Here is a 19000-nt window from a genome sequence, read left to right as displayed (position 1 = left end):
TCATGTTGAGTTCACATCTCGATATAACTTAATAATGTTTGAAATAAATAAATAAACAAACAAATAAATAAATAAATAAATAACTCATTTGACTAACATTGCGAAGTTAGCACCGACACGATCGTTTGGGCGTTATGGATTCGACTAATTTGTATGAAGATAAATGCAATATCATTCAATGGGCAAGTCGCTAACATTCTAACGGATTACGCATCAACAGCTCGAGCACATTTTCGGTTGGGGAGGGATCCTCGCTGATTTGGCAACTCAAATTTATTTAGGTTATATTTTTTTTAAATTAAGGCTGACTTTGGAAAACACATCTGATTTTGGAGAAAACAGAAAGCGAAGAACACGCGGGACTTTAAAAGCATGATATAACCACTGCAGTGCAGGTCACACTCTCAGCGCTTTCTATTAGAGACCCCCTAAAGATGTAATAAAAAATAAGATTCATATGTTTCTTACATTATTTTTGAAGTGGTAATTCATTATGAATAACTTTTAGTTCTGGTAATAAGTGAGTAAATCCCAAGATACACCACTGTACATTGGCATTGTGGGATGGCTTGTAGTGGGTATACCATATAATGTACCACGTCTCAGACTAACGACGCTCAAGATGTCATTATGATAATTAATAATGCTGAAATAAATTACTAATCTGATATGTTCTCACGTGTCTATATTATGTGTAATTATAATGATCATTGGAACTATTGTCAATATCCTCTTTATTACTGAGTTAAAAATGTTGAAATCTAGACTCTCTGGAACGCTATTTCCTGCTATTTGGGGGACACATTTTGCTGACACAAAGGGTTTCAGCTTGATTTTGAAGGGGCGACGCCCCTAACCTCTTTTTTCGAGAGGAGCGACTGCCCCTTCTGTCCCTTTGTGCTGCCGCTACTGTTTTAAGGTAAGAAGCATGTTTTCGTCAGCGCATATGCAACTCTACGTCAATTAATGCCACGTCTTATCCATGTACGTGTTCAAGTTCCTCGACTTTAAAATAGATTTGAGTCACGACTCAAGTTGCTTTAGAGTTTCTGGTGACGAGTTACATATTGGAGAAATGACTTTGACTGTCTTTATAATCTAAATCAATTTTCTCGTATGATTATGTAATTCTACCAAATACCTTGTCCAACTTTGCCGTACTCACATTAATAAGTCGACATCGACATACATGTAGTGAGTGCCAACCGTTGCTGATTGATATGCGCAACGTTTCGCCCCAATACGATCTGTGTAGGTCATGGTAAATTTCAAACGTTTGTTCGAATGATGAGTGTTATGTCACTGTGGCGGTTCTAGGAGTGTCATAGGGTATGATGATAGGTACAGGTGGGCATGTATTGGAGATGACAGATTCGGGTGAACATGTATAGAGATGACAAATACGGAGTGGACATGTATTAAGATGGCAAGTACAGGTAGACATACTAGTATATTGAGATGGCAGGTAGGGGTGGACATGTATTGAGAAGCCAGATACAGGTGGAAATGTAGTGAGATGCCAGGTAAAGGTGGACATGCATTGAGATGACAGGTACGGGTGGACATGTATTGAGATGGCAGTTACAGGTGGGCATTTAGTGAGATGGCAGGTACGGGTGGACATACTAGTATATTGAGATGGCAGGTAGGGGTGGACATGTATTGAGAAGCCAGATACAGGTGGAAATGTAGTGAGATGCCAGGTAAAGGTGAACATGCATTGAGATGACAGGTACGGGTGGACATGTATTGAGATGGCAGTTACAGGTGGGCATTTAGTGAGATGGCAGGTACGGGTGGACATACTAGTATATTGAGATGGCAGGTAGTGGTGGACATGTATTGAGAAGCCAGATACGGGTGGAAATGTAGTGAGATGACAGACACAAGGTGGACATGTACTGAGATGGCAGGTACAGGACATGTACTGAGATGGCAGACACGAGGTTGACATGTATTGAGATGGCAGGTACATGTGGACATGTATTGAGATGGCAGGTATTGTTGGACATGTATTGAGATGGCAGGTACAGGTGGACATGTATTGAGATGGCAGATACAAGTGGACATGTATTGAGATGGCAGGTATGGGTGGACATGTATTGAGATGGCATTTACATGTGGACATGTATTGAGATGGCAGGTATGGGTGGACATGTATTGAGATGGCATGTATGGGTGGAGATGTATTGAGATGGCAGATACAAGTGGACATGTATTGAGATGGCAGGTACAGGTGGACATGTATTGAGATGACAGGTACGGATGGACGTGTATCGAAATAGTAGGTACGGATGGGCATGTATTGAGAAGATAGGCACAGGTGGACATGTACTGAGATGGCAGACACGAGATGGACATGTATTAGATGACAGATACGGGTGGACATGTATTAAGATGACAGGTACGGATGGACGTGTATCGAAATAGTAGGTACAGATAGGCATGTATTGAGAAGATAGGCACAGGTGGACATGTACTGAGATGGCAGACACGAGATGGACATGTATTAGATGACAGATACGGGTGGACATGTATTGAGATGACAGATATGGGTGGACATGTATTGAGATGGCAGGTACAGGTGGACATGTATTGAGATGGCAGACACGAGGTTGACATGTATTGAGATGACAGGTACGGGTGGACATGTATTGAGATGGCAGGTACAGGTGGACATGTATTGAGATGACAGGCATGGGTGGACATGTATTGAGATGGCAGGTACATGTGGACATGTATTGAGATGACAGGTAAGTGTGGACATGTATTGAGATTGTAGGTACAGGTGGACATGTATTTAGATGGCAGGTATGGGTGGACATGTATTGAGATGGCAGGTACAGGTGGACATGTATTGAGATGGCAGGTACAAGTGGACATGTATTGAGATGGCAGGTACAGGTGAACATTTAGTAATATGGCAGGTACAGGTGGACATATATTAAGATGACAGACACGAGATGGACATGTATTGAGATGGCAGGTACAGGTGGACATTTAGTAATATGGCAGGTACAGGTGGACATGTATTATGATGACAGACACGAGATGGACATGTATTGAGATGGCAGGTACAGGTGGACATTTAGTATTATGGCAGGTACAGGTGGACATGTATTAAGATGACAGACACAAGATGGGCATGTATTGTGATCTCAGGTAGAGGTGGACATGTACTGTGATGGCAGACACGAGGTAGACATGTATTGAGATGACAGGTACAGGTGGACATGTATTGAGATGACAGATACAAGTGGACATGTATTGAGATGACAGGTACAGGTGGACATGTATTGAGATCCCATGTACGGGTAGACATGTATTAAGATGACAGACACGAGATGGACATGTATTGAGATGACAGGTACAGGTGGACATTTAGTAATATGGCAGGTACAGGTGGACATGTATTAAGATGACAGACACGAGATGGACATGTATTATGATGGCAGGTACAGGTGGACATTTAGTAATATGGCAGGTACAGGTGGACATGTATTGAGATGGCAACTATGGGTGGACATGTATTGAGATGGCAGGTACGGGTGGACATGTACTGAGATGGCAGACACGAGGTTGACATGTATTGAGATGACAGGTACGGGTGGACATGTATTGAGATGGCAGGTACAGGTGGACATGTATTGAGATGACAGGCATGGGTGGACATGTATTGAGATGGCAGGTACAGGTGGACATGTATTGAGATGGCAGGTACAAGTGGACATGTATTGAGATGGCAGGTACAGGTGAACATTTAGTAATATGGCAGGTACAGGTGGACATATATTAAGATGACAGACACGAGATGGACATGTATTGAGATGGCAGGTACAGGTGGACATTTAGTAATATGGCAGGTACAGGTGGACACGTATTATGATGACAGACACGAGATGGACATGTATTGAGATGGCAGGTACAGGTGGACATTTAGTATTATGGCAGGTACAGGTGGACATGTATTAAGATGACAGACACAAGATGGGCATGTATTGAGATCTCAGGTACAGGTGGACATGTACTGTGATGGCAGACACGAGGTAGACATGTGTTGAGATGACAGGTACAGGTGGACATGTATTGAGATGGCAGGTACAAGTGGACATGTATTGAGATGACAGGTACAGGTGGACATGTATTGAGATCCCATGTACGGGTAGACATGTATTAAGATGACAGACACGAGATGGACATGTATTGAGATGACAGGTACAGGTGGACATTTAGTAATATGGCAGGTACAGGTGGACATGTATTAAGATGACAGACACGAAATGGACATGTATTATGATGGCAGGTACAGGTGGACATTTAGTAATATGGCAGGTACAGGTGGACATGTATTAAGATAACAGACACAAGATGGACATGTATTGAGATCTCAGGTACAGGTGGACATGTACTGTGATTGTAGACACGAGGTAGACATGTATTGAGATGACAGGTACAGGTGGACATGTATTGAGATGGCAGGTACAAGTGGACATGTATTGAGATGACAGGTACAGGTGGACATGTACAGAGATCCCATGTACGGGTAGACATGTATTAAGATGACAGACACGAGATGGACATGTATTGAGATGACAGGTACAGGTGGACATTTAGTAATATGGCAGGTACAGGTGGACATGTATTAAGATGACAGACACGAGATGGACATGTATTGAGATGGCAGGTACAGGTGGACATTTAGTAATATGGCAGGTACAGGTGGACATGTATTAAGATGACAGACACGAGATGGACATGTATTGAGATGGCAGGTACAGGTGGACATATAGTATTATGGCAGGTACAGGTGGACAAGTATTAAGATGACAGACACGAGATGAACATGTATCGAGATCTCAGGTACAGGTGGACATGTATTGAGATCCCATGTACGGGTGGACATGTACTGTGATGGCAGACACGAGGTAGACATGTATTGAGATGACAGGTATAGGTGGACATGTATTGAGATGGCAGGTACAAGTGGACATGTATTGAGATGACAGGTACAGGTGGACATGTATTGAGATCCCATGTACGGGTAGACATGTATTAAGATGACAGACACGAAATGGACATGTATTGAGATGGCAGGTACAGGTGGACATTTAGTAATATGGCAGGTACAGGTGGACATGTATTAATATGACAGACACGAGATGGCCATGTATTGAGATGGCAGGTACAGGTGGACATTTAGTAATATGGCAGGTACAGGTGGACATGTATTGAGATGACAGGTATGGGTGGACATGTATTAAGATGACAGACACGAAATGGACATGTATTGAGATGGCAGGTACAGGTGGACATTTAGTAATATGGCAGGTACAGGTGGACATGTATTAATATGACAGACACGAGATGGCCATGTATTGAGATGGCAGGTACAGGTGGACATTTAGTAATATGGCAGGTACAGGTGGACATGTATTAAGATGACACACACGAGATGGACATGTATTGAGATGGCAGGTACAGGTGGACATATAGTATTATGGCAGGTACAGGTGGACAAGTATTAAGATGACAGACACGAGATGAACATGTATCGAGATCTCAGGTACAGGTGGACATGTATTGAGATCCCATGTACGGGTGGACATGTACTGTGATGGCAGACACGAGGTAGACATGTATTGAGATGACAGGTATAGGTGGACATGTATTGAGATGGCAGGTACAAGTGGACATGTATTGAGATGACAGGTACAGGTGGACATGTATTGAGATCCCATGTACGGGTAGACATGTATTAAGATGACAGACACGAAATGGACATGTATTGAGATGGCAGGTACAGGTGGACATTTAGTAATATGGCAGGTACAGGTGGACATGTATTAATATGACAGACACGAGATGGCCATGTATTGAGATGGCAGGTACAGGTGGACATTTAGTAATATGGCAGGTACAGGTGGACATGTATTGAGATGACAGGTATGGGTGGACATGTATTAAGATGACAGACACGAAATGGACATGTATTGAGATGGCAGGTACAGGTGGACATTTAGTAATATGGCAGGTACAGGTGGACATGTATTAATATGACAGACACGAGATGGCCATGTATTGAGATGGCAGGTACAGGTGGACATTTAGTAATATGGCAGGTACAGGTGGACATGTATTAAGATGACACACACGAGATGGACATGTATTGAGATGGCAGGTACAGGTGGACATTTAGTATTATGGCAGGTACAGGTGGACAAGTATTAAGATGACAGACACGAGATGGACATGTATTGAGATCTCAGGTACAGGTGGACATGTACTGTGATGGCAGACACGAGGTAGACATGTATTGAGATGACAGGTACAGGTGGACATGTATTGAGATGGCAGGTACAGGTGGACATGTACTGTGATGGCAGACACGAGATGGACATGTATTGAGATGACAGGTACATGTGGACATGTATTGAGATCCCATGTACGGGTAGACATGTATTAAGATGACAGACATGAGATGGGCATGTATTGAGATGGCAGGTACAGGTGGACATTTAGTAATATGGCAGGTACAGGTGGACATGTATTAAGATGACAGACACGAGATGGACATGTATTGAGATGGCAGGTACAGGTGGACATTTCGTAATGTGGCAGGTACAGGTGAACAAAGTCATGTATTAAGATGACAGACACGAGATGGACATGTATTAGATGGCAGATACGGGTGGACATGTGTTGAGATGACAGGTATGGGTGGACATATATTGAGATGGCAGGTGCAGATGGACATTATTGAGATGGCAGACACAAATGGGCATGTATTGAGATGGCAGGTGGAGGGGGACATGTATTGAGATTGTAGGTATGGGTGGACATTTGAATAGTAAGTATGAGCGTGCATTTCACGACTGTAGGCTTGTAAAGAAATATACGGTCGGGCAAGAATTGAGATTACAGACATTGAACTGGTATTGTCCATTAGAAGTTAGTATTCATGGGCTTCCCATAAAAAAACAGAAAACAAATTTCACAAAAGTATCAAGTCTGATTTCGGATTCCAAGTAAAGCAAGTTTCAAGTATCGCATCATCGATATTTTATTTTCAAGATTTCATTTATGCAGTACACGTATAACCGTTCTACGTCACCATATGTTACATGTGTATTTCATTTCTCAGTAATGTGATCAATCTTACTTTACCGATTGTCACATGACAAGAGTCGTTTCGATGTACGCGTATCGAAAATGTGAAACATAATACAATAGTCAAGTATACGTAATGCAATGTAATACTATGTCACGTACTAAATTGTCCTTGAAAACATACAGAAAAAAAACTTGCCGCTGAAAACATTATTGAGAATAATATAAAACAAACATAACATTTGTTGCGTTCGCTAAAGCTGGGACAAATGCATTGCCCTAAATGTGTCGCTGTCAGAGAATGCATAATTTTACGTGTATATCTTCTATCTAGAAAGCGGTACATAGCAGTATTCAGCAATTAGTATTCAACCTTAGACAGTTCGAAACAAAATAATACTCCCAAATTAAATTACATCCAATCAGGCCTACTCGCCCGACTTATAGGATAGCATTCGATTCACCCCTTTCAATCATGAGCTGATGAGGGGGGGGGGATTATAAATTTGGATAAATCTAAGTATAGTATGTGACACCTTGGTATGTGTGCAATATACTTCTTGTCCATTTGTGTTGACACATCTGTCAAGTTTTGCCGAAAGGTTTATGATGTGTATTAACGGCCCGAGAACAAAAAACAATTACAGCTGTGTGTAATAGGTTAGTGTTGTTATATTTTATGTTAAATTTTAACAAAATGCTGTGATTGAAATAAAGACGATTAAACGTTGTTAAAATGCACGAGTTGATACAGCATAAACGAAAATAATTTTTCTGAAGGTGACCTACTTGAAGAAGACCTGTATATGTATATGCATATGTATATCATATATTGAGTAGTAGAGGTGGTAGTAGTAATTTACACATTCTCTAAAAGCTTGGGTAGGTGAGAAGATATGGGTACATTTGGAAACATTGTTTGCCTAACCTATCACCGGTATGCCATTCTCGTGAACAACGGGGACGCGAACGTTACCGTATTAGGCGTTCACACTCTAGTAGGACGTGTCCTACTGTAGCATACTGAAATCTTCAAAGATGTGGAATCAATAATTTGATTCAGGATAATGTTGGCTGCATTTGTTTTCGAAATAAAAAACGTAAACGAACATTTAATTCAGTAGTATAACTAATTAAGAACATTTCTAATGATTATCATATGTAAAGTACAGATTAACTTTTCTGTCAAATTTAATCAGATACCCTCTTGCCTCCATTAGTATTCGAATACACCCATGGGGCTGGTATAGGTTAATTATAAGTGCTATAGATTCACACCAAATCAAAATTCACATAAATTGATGCAGTAAAGTCCGTCTGTATAGTAGACAATAAGCTGAGATCGGGTATATTGTGGTCTGTGACATCAGTTATAAAATACGACGTAATTGTCCAAACTTATATTTTCATCTGTGCGTATATACATAAATATAAATCTATGCTGTATTATACAACTACTGCAAAATGGTGGAGAATTGTGTTTACTGAGTAAATTACTAAATATGTAATATGGAGTACATCATCACGGTGTATTTTAATACTTCATCTGCTGAGCCACACCCACATATCTGTGTCGTTTTTGTATTATGCTCACTATGGAATAGTCTAATAATGATATTGGCAAGAGTAAGAGTTTGAAGTTGATTATCCGCAAGATCCGATGGACATTGGCCGCGGTCAGGTCTGACGCATCATCACCGCCATTTGAATAGAACGGAAGGGGTGTGCCACTCTCAACCCCAAGTCTGAGCAAGCTCCGATCTATATGCAATTTATTTTACAGCAGACTCTTCAAAAATAATATATGTTTCTGTTTGCTATTTTTCTGGAAAATAACTGGAAAATCTTAAATAAATGGGTGTTTGGTAATAAAATCATACATATTAGGGGCGAGGTCAGATGTTGCCACGTTGGAGCATTACGTCATTGTCGGATCGAGCAATACTAGAGACCCCCTATAGGAGCTATTGGCTATTGCACGTTAGACAAGGGAAGCCATCTTGGAACTTCCTTTCGTGGCAGATCGCATCGAATAATCGGCGACGTAACCAAATTTTAGACCGGAGACGGGTAAATAAGCGTATTTTACATCATTGAGAAGTCTCCAGGCCATGTCAACTATGAATCCTGAATAGTAAGTGAAAAGTGTATGTAGTACAGTCCAAATTTTGATAATACGTCATGGAAAAAAATGTATGTCCGTGTATTTACGCGACGTAGTTGATTTAGCCTGTTGTCGGCCCCATTCGTGATAATTGTGACCGATATGCTTGGTAGACTCGTAATATAAACGAAATGTTGATTGTTTCTAGTTACATACATCATGTATGTAGTGGAGATGTTTCGTAAGTCGAGATCGATATGTTTTGTTCAAAAATCTAAGGACGAAATATTGGAAATAGGTAATGAATGGAGGATGACTACGACGAAACTCGAGGCCATTTGGGAAATTTTCAACCGGCAAGCAAAGTATTCTAAACTTGAGTCCTAAATATGACTATTATTTCATTGAAACACGGTATATGTAGTATATTCTCATCGGAGACGCCCAATCTGTATTTCAGAGTGTTTATATGTATGTAAATAATGAAAGTACCGTGTCGTCGAGGTGATGGCGCATAATGTGATTTCCAAACAGAGAGGTGGATCCCGATGACGCCATTGACGAAACAAATTCTGTAGTCGAACATTTTTTCTGCACGATCCTCCATTTATTATGGAACTTAATCTGTGATCATATTTTCTATATATATAATGCTAGATTTCCCGTTATTCGTGTGCCATAACTGCGTTTTGATTATATTTGAAAGGTGTATAAATATACACTTCGCATGATCAAAACCAGGAAGTAATCATTGATTATTTTTATATTTTCAAAACAATCGGTCGTATTTAAGACCACAAGCTGGAATTAGTACAGTGTGAATATATACATCAATCCTATTTTCAGGTTCCATCTTTTTAGAGTTTCCTGCAACAGCTGGTCATTTCTTTTTCATGCTACACTGTCATACAAGAGGTAACAGTTGAAGAAGCATTTATGGAATTAATTGTATTCCAGAAGTTGTTCTTGCATATATAATTAAGCCCACTTTTTAGTGGTTCCATTTCTTTTAGAAGTCATTATTTTGTAGCGTCTACTTCAGGGATCATCAATTTATTAAATATAAATTACGTATATTGAGATTGGAATTTTTGTTAGAATTTTCATGTACCTGGCATGGCCAGATGAGAAAGTGCATTTCTTCTATCTGTCCCTGTCTGTTATTCTTCAGATGCATCATCAATCTAATCACTCTTGTACGATTCCTAGAAAACACACTGACAAAACAGGCCAGGCCTATTGTTTTGGGTCTCAGTGAAGTCAATTTAAGGGTTTGTAGAACGGAATTTGTGGTTAATACAATCTCTTGTTTCATGGTATAATAATCAAAATGCAAAAACTCCTGTGATGTCAGTTTTCAGAATGGCATTGAACCATACCAGAAAAAAATATTGTCAATATTATAGTAATAAATTTACCCAACATATTTTTGCTTGAGGCAATACAGTTTTAGCTGTGCCACATTTTGCTGGAAATGCGTTTCAAATCTGTTTTATACATAAAATTTGTGTTTTGTATCACAATGGTACAATTGTAATTATAAACCAGTGGTTTGGTACATGATCATTACCATTGTGACCTCTGAGCACACTTGCTCACTTATTCACTGGCAACTTTAGTTTTGACAAAGTCGATTTGATACTTTTCAGTCTTGTAAAAACACATAAACATGATAACAAGAGCTGTAACTACAATTCCTGTGTAAAAACTGAAAGAATAGTATATTTGCCACATATCTGCATTGTACATTAAATCACTTATAAGTGGAAAAAGATGGCCATTGGAGGATCACTGGTTCCTTGCTTCTTTTGCGAATGGCTAGTAGGTAACTAGTAATCGCCATATTGTTCCACTGGGCTTCCAGCCCAAAGGTATGCGACAGAGTGACGTAATTTGAAAACATTCAAAGTTCCTTTCTTCGTTAACGTGTCTGTAATATGCCGCGTCCACTCATTCCACCTGCTTATACTTCATACTTGAGATGGTTCTAGCTTTTTTCACTGTTTTTGTGCAAAGTGATACCAAATGAAACAGTTTTATATTCGTGAAGTCAAAAGGAAAACCCATGCTTTATACTTAGAAGTACCACAAGTAACCATGGGAAATAGAACAAAGAATGAAAACTTGATCAACCAATCAGAATGGAACCATTACTAGTTACCGCCCTCTTGTGGCTTGGTGCACCATGACACTTGAGGCAGGAACCAGCCAACATGGGAGGTTCGCTGGTTCCCGGCGTCCTTTGCGAATGGCAGGTAGGACGCAGGTAACTAGTAATCGCCATATTGTTCCATTTGGGTCTGTTTTCAGGCCGGAAGGAACGCGACTGGGTGACGTAATTTGAAAACATTCCAAGTTCCGTTTTGCGTAAACGTGTCTGTAATGCTACAATAAAGCCATGCTCATACATACTGCCTGCTTAGATTTACAGATTTGATATGTTCTGTGCAAATTTATAACAAAAGAAACAATTCTTTTTATTCGCCCAACTTTCGAAAGCAAAAGGAAACCCCTGAACGGCCACGAGCGTAAGCGTTGACGTCAGGTAACTAAGGGAAATGGAACAAGCAACAAGCAACGAGAAAGTGATGTACCAATCAGAATGCCAGAACTGTTACTAGTTACCGGCCTCTTATGGCTTGGTACGCCATGACACTTGAGGCGGGAACCAGCCAACATGGGAGGTTGCATCTAGGTCTCCAGGGGGCACCATCTATTAAAATCCATTTTTGTCAAGTTAACCACTGCAATTATGGTACAAGATGACAACTTGTGGGGGCCCTGGTCGAAATGTCAAATAAGTCACCATCTTGAGAGGTTAAGTCACTCTCAGAAGGTTTCATTTATGATTTTACATGTCATTTCCAATGTTAGTATGCATCATGGATCATAATTTTCTCTGTTTTCCCAACACATGATCGATTTCAAGAAAATTACAACTACTCAACCTTTAGTTTTCACGTCACTTTTTATGTGACTTTAGTCTCGTGCAGGGTCACTTTGGCCATGCAAGTGTACCTAAAACAATTGTTATTTGTCATCTTTATGTGGTTATATATAAAAACAAAAAATGTTAACAATTACGGCTATTGATGCTTTAAAATACTATTCTTTAGTGATGACTAGCATTTGATGGTGACAGAATGAAGGTTATATTCAAATTGTAGGACATCTGTTCAGTCAAAACCCTATAAATTGAATAATTCTCTTGGTCATTTGGTGTTCAGTACAGGTTACACTGTAGATAGCCTAATACATATTCTTGCTAATCTGACATGCTTCATTATCTTCCAGTGACTACCTGTTTAAACTACTACTCATCGGAGACTCTGGTGTAGGAAAATCATGTTTGTTACTTCGTTTTGCTGTAAGTAACTGAATGACTCCCTAATTATTGTGCTTGGTTTAATGGCTTCTTTGTAATTGTTGTTGCATGGTTAAAATAAAATTGTGTAAATAGATGATTTTCTGTTTACTTCAAGGTCTTGAGTAATGGGTGAAAAAATGCCACAAAAATGAAAATACTTAATTTTGAACTTTAATTTATCTTTCAATGTTCAAATGCAAATCTTTCATAGCAGGATATGCTCACTACATATCAAGTGCATAAATATCCCAAAATACTTTCCCATCTGTGGAATCCCACATAATCTTTTGACACCACTACCATCTTTGTTTGTACTGTTTTTACGTTCAATTTCACACATATTGTGACCTACAAAGTATGAAAATGCTATGACTTACTTGCATCTTTTTAGAAAAACTGATATTAAATCATGATTGACCAACACACTTGTTTGTTATTCCTTGTACAGCAAGATTTGCTAGTGTGTGGATACAGTGTGGCGACTTAATAGTACACAGTATAAAAGAATTTGTAATCTTACTCAATTTATATTTTGTTATTCAAACAGGATGATACATATACAGAAAGTTACATCAGTACGATTGGTGTTGATTTTGTAAGTATTACATATTTTGTTAAGTTCAGCAAGTTGTCTTGTTTGCAACCAGCTGAATAAAATGTACTTTGAGAGGGAAGCAATTGAATATCTGTAAATGCCATGTCAGGCAATTTTTTTTTTTTGAACTGAACTGTTCTGAACAATGCTTTATGGAGATTTCAACACAACTTTTACTTGGTAGGTAGTCATCATTTGTTGCCATTTATGCATGAAACTTTGATATTATAAATAGACTGCACAAAGAAGTCAAGTCCTTTCGTGGAATTGGTCATTGGTTTACCTCCTTCATTTGTAATAGTTTAACACAATGACCACCACAAATTTAGTCCTCATCATTGGTGTTCTTTACAATTTGCTGGTCATTGTATTGATTGTTACTTTTTATTTCTTGTCCTTTTAGAAAATCAGAACGATAGAATTAGATGGAAAAACAATTAAACTACAAATAGTAAGTACGATGCTCTGACTTGTTGAATTGTACTATAGTACAATTTATTTGACTGTAGCTGTATTACCATTATTTTTCAGTATGTGCTGATGACTATTTCAGTCGCATGTTACTGAGTGAACACTGTTTAGGACATTTTCTGTCAGCGATGTGAAGAATACAAAATTAATGTCTTAATAATAATAATGGTGTGTGAAAGTAAAAGTATGGTTTCTAACCATTGTATATTTCTTCATTTTTTTAGTGGGACACAGCTGGACAAGAGAGGTTTCGTACTATCACATCTAGTTATTATAGGGGTGCGCACGGTATAATTGTTGTTTACGATGTTACAGACCAGGCAAGTTCATTCTTGGTTTGATTTTATTAAGCATTATAGAATCTTGTAAAATTGAGCTGAATGTTTACTGATTTCATTTCTTTTGATGAGATTTGTAAATTCTAAAGCTGGTTCTCAACATCCTATAAACAGTATTGTAATTCCATTCATCATTAGTTTTGTCAAAGGAATACAAGTTTCAGTATTTGTCACTATCTTGTATTGTACATTGTGCCCAGTTAGGTCGTCAATTGAACATGGTATAGACGAAATTTGTTAGTTTTGTGATTGAACGTAAATTTACCAATGACTAAGTAATTATGACTGATTATAACATATGACACATTAGCTCATTTTAATGACAATTCTGTTTTTCCTTCCCTGTCACAGGAGTCATTTCATAACGTTAAACAGTGGTTACAAGAAATAGATCGTTACGCTTGTGAAAATGTGAATAAATTATTAGTTGGTAACAAATGTGATTTGACCACAAAGAAAGTAGTTGATTACACAACGGCAAAGGTCAGTATAATATGTGTATAATGCAATTTTAACATTGTTTAGCATTTGTGGTTGTCAATGTGCCATATGCTGTATATCACCCATAGAAGTCACATGTTGTGAATAATGTATGGAGTAACATTTGTGGTTTTCAATGTGTTACCCGTAGAATTCGTATGTTGTGAATAACGTATTGGGTAACATTTGTGGATTTCAATGTGTTGTCACCTAGAAGTTGTATGCTGTGAATAATGTATGGAGTAACATTTGTGGAATTCAATGTGTTATCACCCATAGAAGTTGTATGCTGTGAATAATGTATGGGGTAACATTTGTGGAATTCAATGTGTTATCACCCATAGAAGTTGTATGCTGTGAATAATGTATGGGGTAACATTTGTGGATTTCAATGTGTTATCACCCATAGAAGTTGTATGCTGTGAATAATGTATGGAGTAACATTTGTGGAATTCAATGTGTTATCACCCATAGAAGTTGTATGCTGTGAATAACGTATTGGGTAACATTTGTGGTTTTCAATGTGTTATCACCCATAGAAGTTGTATGCTGTGAATAATGTATGGGGTAACATTTGTGGTTTTCAATGTGTTACCTGTAGAATTTGTATGTTGTGAATAACGTATGGGGTAACATTTGTGGATTTCAATGTGTTATCACCCATAGAATTCGTATGTTGTGAATAACGTATTGGGTAACATTTGTGGATTTCAATGTGTTATCACCTAGAAGTTGTATGCTGTGAATAATGTATGGGGTAACATTTGTGGAATTCAATGTGTTATCACCCATAGAAGTTGTATGCTGTGAATAATGTATGAGGTAACATTTGTGGTTTTCAATGTGTTACCTGTAGAATTTGTATGTTGTGAATAACATATGGGGTAACATTTGTGGATTTCAATGTGTTATCACCCATAGAATTCGTATGTTGTGAATAACGTATTGGGTAACATTTGTGGATTTCAATGTGTTATCACCTAGAAGTTGTATGCTGTGAATAATGTATGGGGTAACATTTGTGGAATTCAATGTGTTATCACCCATAGAAGTTGTATGCTGTGAATAATGTATGGAGTAACATTTGTGGATTTCAATGTGTTACACCTAGAAGTTGTATGCTGTGAATAACGTATTGGGTAACATTTGTGGATTTCAATGTGTTATCACCCATAGAAGTTGTATGCTGTGAATAATGTATGGGGTAACATTTGTGGATTTCAATGTGTTACACCTAGAAGTTGTATGCTGTGAATAACGTATGGGGTAACATTTGTGGAATTCAATGTTTTATCACCCATAGAAGTTGTATGCTGTGAATAATGTATGGGGTAACATTTGTGGAATTCAATGTGTTATCACCCATAGAAGTTGTATGCTGTGAATAATGTGTAACATTTATGTGGTTGTCAAGATGTTATTTCCTCTACCAGATGTGTAACATACACTTTATTTCTTTATTTTATGTATTAGTTGGCATAATTATATTTTATAACACTATGCTTTGTTACTAGGAGTATGCTGACCAACTGGAAATTCCATTCCTTGAGACCAGTGCGAAGAATGCAACAAATGTAGAACAAGCCTTCATGACAATGGCCGCAGAAATTAAGAATCGCATGGGACCAGGTAGCATGCCACAAGATGGCAAACAAAATGTTAAAATTCAAGGTGCAAGTACTCCTGTAAAACAATCATCAGGTGGTTGTTGTTGAATTTATGTCATATTGAACTGTACAGCTATTACAATGTTTATTCCTCTCCGAAGCCTGGTTTATACAGTTTTTAAGTTTCCAATTATGAGGGTAACATGGCACTTTGATTTGTGGGGAGTTTCACTTCACTGGATGTCTTAGTTCAAAGAGAGATCATACATTGTTTAACTGGAAAATACAATGATTTTCACACAAGGTCATTTAATTTACAGCACTAAATATTGTGTATGTAGACATACTTACAGCATCAAGCTGTTTTCTGAGAAGTAATTTATAAAAGGAATCATAAAAAGGGAAATGCCTGTTGTTCTAAATGTATTGTTATTTTGGCATTATGAGGGTTGCTTCACTAGCTACAATAATAAGTAGTTTCAGAAATCTAGTAACTAGGCCCAGTCATCAAAAATATAATCTATCCCCAGTGTTTAATTTATGTAACAAAACATAAAAAATGTAATGGACAGCTTGAATTATATTATTAATCATGTCATTTCTTAGCATGTATTCATTTCCTAAGTATTTGTATGGTTACACAAATGAAGTATCTCACTCACAATTTTGACCCTTTCTTGTGTGTTTGTGGGGGTGGGCGGTATTAATATATGTATGTGGGGGAGTTGACTCAATATCAAGCGTATGAATAACGCTCATTTTCTGACAAAGTCTCCATTACAGTTCATTGCCCATTTTACTCTTACATGCATGCTTTCATGGTGACTTTGTCAGCATACATTTACCATTACTTGTACAGTATAGATTCAAAATAGTAAATATTATGTTCTAGCTTTTGTTAAAGTTTTGGTGACTGTATCACACTTTTAGCTAGTGTAGTAGTGTTTGTTTTATTTGGGATAACTGAGCACAGCTGATGAAGTGGTTGAGCTTCATTTTTATAGTCAGTATGTTTTTTGTCGGAAAAGATTTTCGACAAAGGCCAAGCAATTCTTGCAAATGGTAGTGGTGAACTTTTTTCAGGAAGAAAATTTTACATGCCTTAGTGTGTTAAAAACCTTTAAAAACAATAATTCTACAGAGATAAATATTTGTGCATTGCTGTTTTGTTTTTTTCATTTTATTCTGAGTTATTATTACATTGTAGAAAATTCCATGTGGTATTCAATGATTTGTGGGAAAGTAGGTTATTTGGAAATAATTGGCCACAAATAAACTGTAAATTGGTTATATCAAGATTGTGCATGAATGTGCAGGCACTGTAGATACACATGCTCATTTGGTAAACAAGTTTCATTTTAGTCTCTGCATTGAAAACTATACATATCATGGAGACTGTTTTGTTATGTAGTAAATTTGTGCTTCCATGTGCTGCTTGTTCTAAGCTTTTGAGTGTTTTTTTTTATCCTACTGTAGTTACAGATTGAGAAATAGATGCCATGTACTCATAGCAGTATTAATGTACTAACAGTTGTACCAGACTTTTAGGATGGAGGTTTTCAATGCAGAGACTTGGTAGGTTTATAATAGTATGGCCTTACACATATTATATTCAGTTATAGTCAGGAAATATTAAGTTCTGTTTAATTTTGCTGTAACCATTTATTAAAAATATAATTATGTAATGCTAAATGTTGTCTGTTTACTGTAGCCAAGCTGTGGAAGGATGTGTATGTCTGTGGAGTACAGGTACGAGGACGTTAACGGCCTGAAATTAAGGTTCTATGTGTGGGCTCCAGCCGTTTGATAGTACAGAGATCCCAAAAAGGCCATTAACTACTGTTAGCATCAAAGTTGCAGTACTTTAATGAAGTACTGGTAATACTGCAAATTTTGAAAGTTTTAGTTGGTTTTGTTTGAAGCCTGTCGCATGTCACATAGTTTTTGTGTTGGTTAACTCCTTTTGTGTAGAACAATGGGCCAAAGACTTTTAAAAAAGTAGTTATCATAGTAAACAAAATATTGCATTCAACCACCTGTTAAGCACATTCAGTTGAGTGTTTGTGCATTCACAACATTTGATGATCTGAAAATCGTTAGTGAAAACAAAAATATTAGTAAACAGGTACTGTTTGGAACAAAGATTAAATTATTCTGTCAAATGTGCCAGACTGACTGCCAATGCAGTAGTGAAATTTGCTCATGGTTAAACATGTCGAGAACAATTTCTTGAAGATGAACCGGGTGATTTCATGCATATTATGTCAGATGCATGTCATATTTCAGACAAAAATGTGATTTGTGGCCAGTTTTCATTTCTATGCAGATTCCTCATCAATATATCACCTTATTTATTTGAAAGTTTACACACTGATATTGTAGGTTGTGGTTTTTTGTGTTTTGATCAAATTTGTCAAATTAATGACCATTTTGTTTAAAAATTGCTGTGTGTGCACATGTTAGCCAATTTTAAGCTTTTGCATTGGTCTTTAAAATACCATTTAACAGATTTCAATGAAATGTAGTTCTTGGATAATACACAAAACTGTTGTCTTTGATTGAAATCTTGCATATTAATGACATAATTTGCATATGAATTCATGAATTTTTAGCATTTCCATCAATATTTCAGCCAATCATCAGATTTCATTGAAACTAGGTACTTGTACATAGGTGCTCTTAGATAAACCATATACATTGTTAATTTAGAGTCGAATTGTATGATTCAGATATATTGAGTACCGGTACCACTAAATTTTGATGAAACATTGTAAATTGGTGTTTTTGAGTAATCCACAGATCTGATTACTTCGGTGTTGGTATTTTTTTATATTAATTATCTTGTACAAATGGGCTCATGTGACCTCATTAATATGCATAACTGTAATATCTCAGACAAAGACAAGTCAGTGGTCAAAATAAGACATACTC

General features: G+C 37.6%; 1 protein-coding gene across 1 annotated transcript; it reads left to right on the top strand.

Moving 5' to 3' along the window:
* The first annotated feature begins 9091 nt into the window (after positions 1-9091).
* Positions 9092-16667, top strand: LOC100369786 (ras-related protein Rab-1A). The gene is made up of 7 exons (XM_002738701.4): positions 9092-9241; positions 12506-12578; positions 13126-13173; positions 13577-13624; positions 13869-13964; positions 14334-14465; positions 15977-16667. Exons 1-7 carry the CDS (start codon positions 9219-9221, stop codon positions 16175-16177), a joined length of 621 nt encoding a protein of 206 aa, XP_002738747.1. The 5' UTR covers positions 9092-9218; the 3' UTR covers positions 16178-16667.
* The last annotated feature ends 2333 nt before the right edge of the window (positions 16668-19000 follow it).

This window comes from Saccoglossus kowalevskii, chromosome 2 (assembly GCF_978046115.1).
Source record: "Saccoglossus kowalevskii chromosome 2, keSacKowa6.1, whole genome shotgun sequence".
Taxonomy (NCBI): domain Eukaryota; kingdom Metazoa; phylum Hemichordata; class Enteropneusta; family Harrimaniidae; genus Saccoglossus; species Saccoglossus kowalevskii.
The sequence above is the reverse complement of the archived record's forward strand: the minus strand, read 5'-3'. Positions and strand labels throughout refer to the sequence as shown.

Excerpts from the sequence above, each read along its gene's own strand:
- LOC100369786 (XM_002738701.4), top strand. The coding sequence starts at position 9,219 with ATGTCAACTATGAATCCTGAATA. Across the intron at positions 13,174-13,576 it reads GTACGATTGGTGTTGATTTT|AAAATCAGAACGATAGAATT; the intron begins GTAAGTATTACA and ends TTGTCCTTTTAG. Across the intron at positions 13,625-13,868 it reads AAACAATTAAACTACAAATA|TGGGACACAGCTGGACAAGA; the intron begins GTAAGTACGATG and ends TCATTTTTTTAG.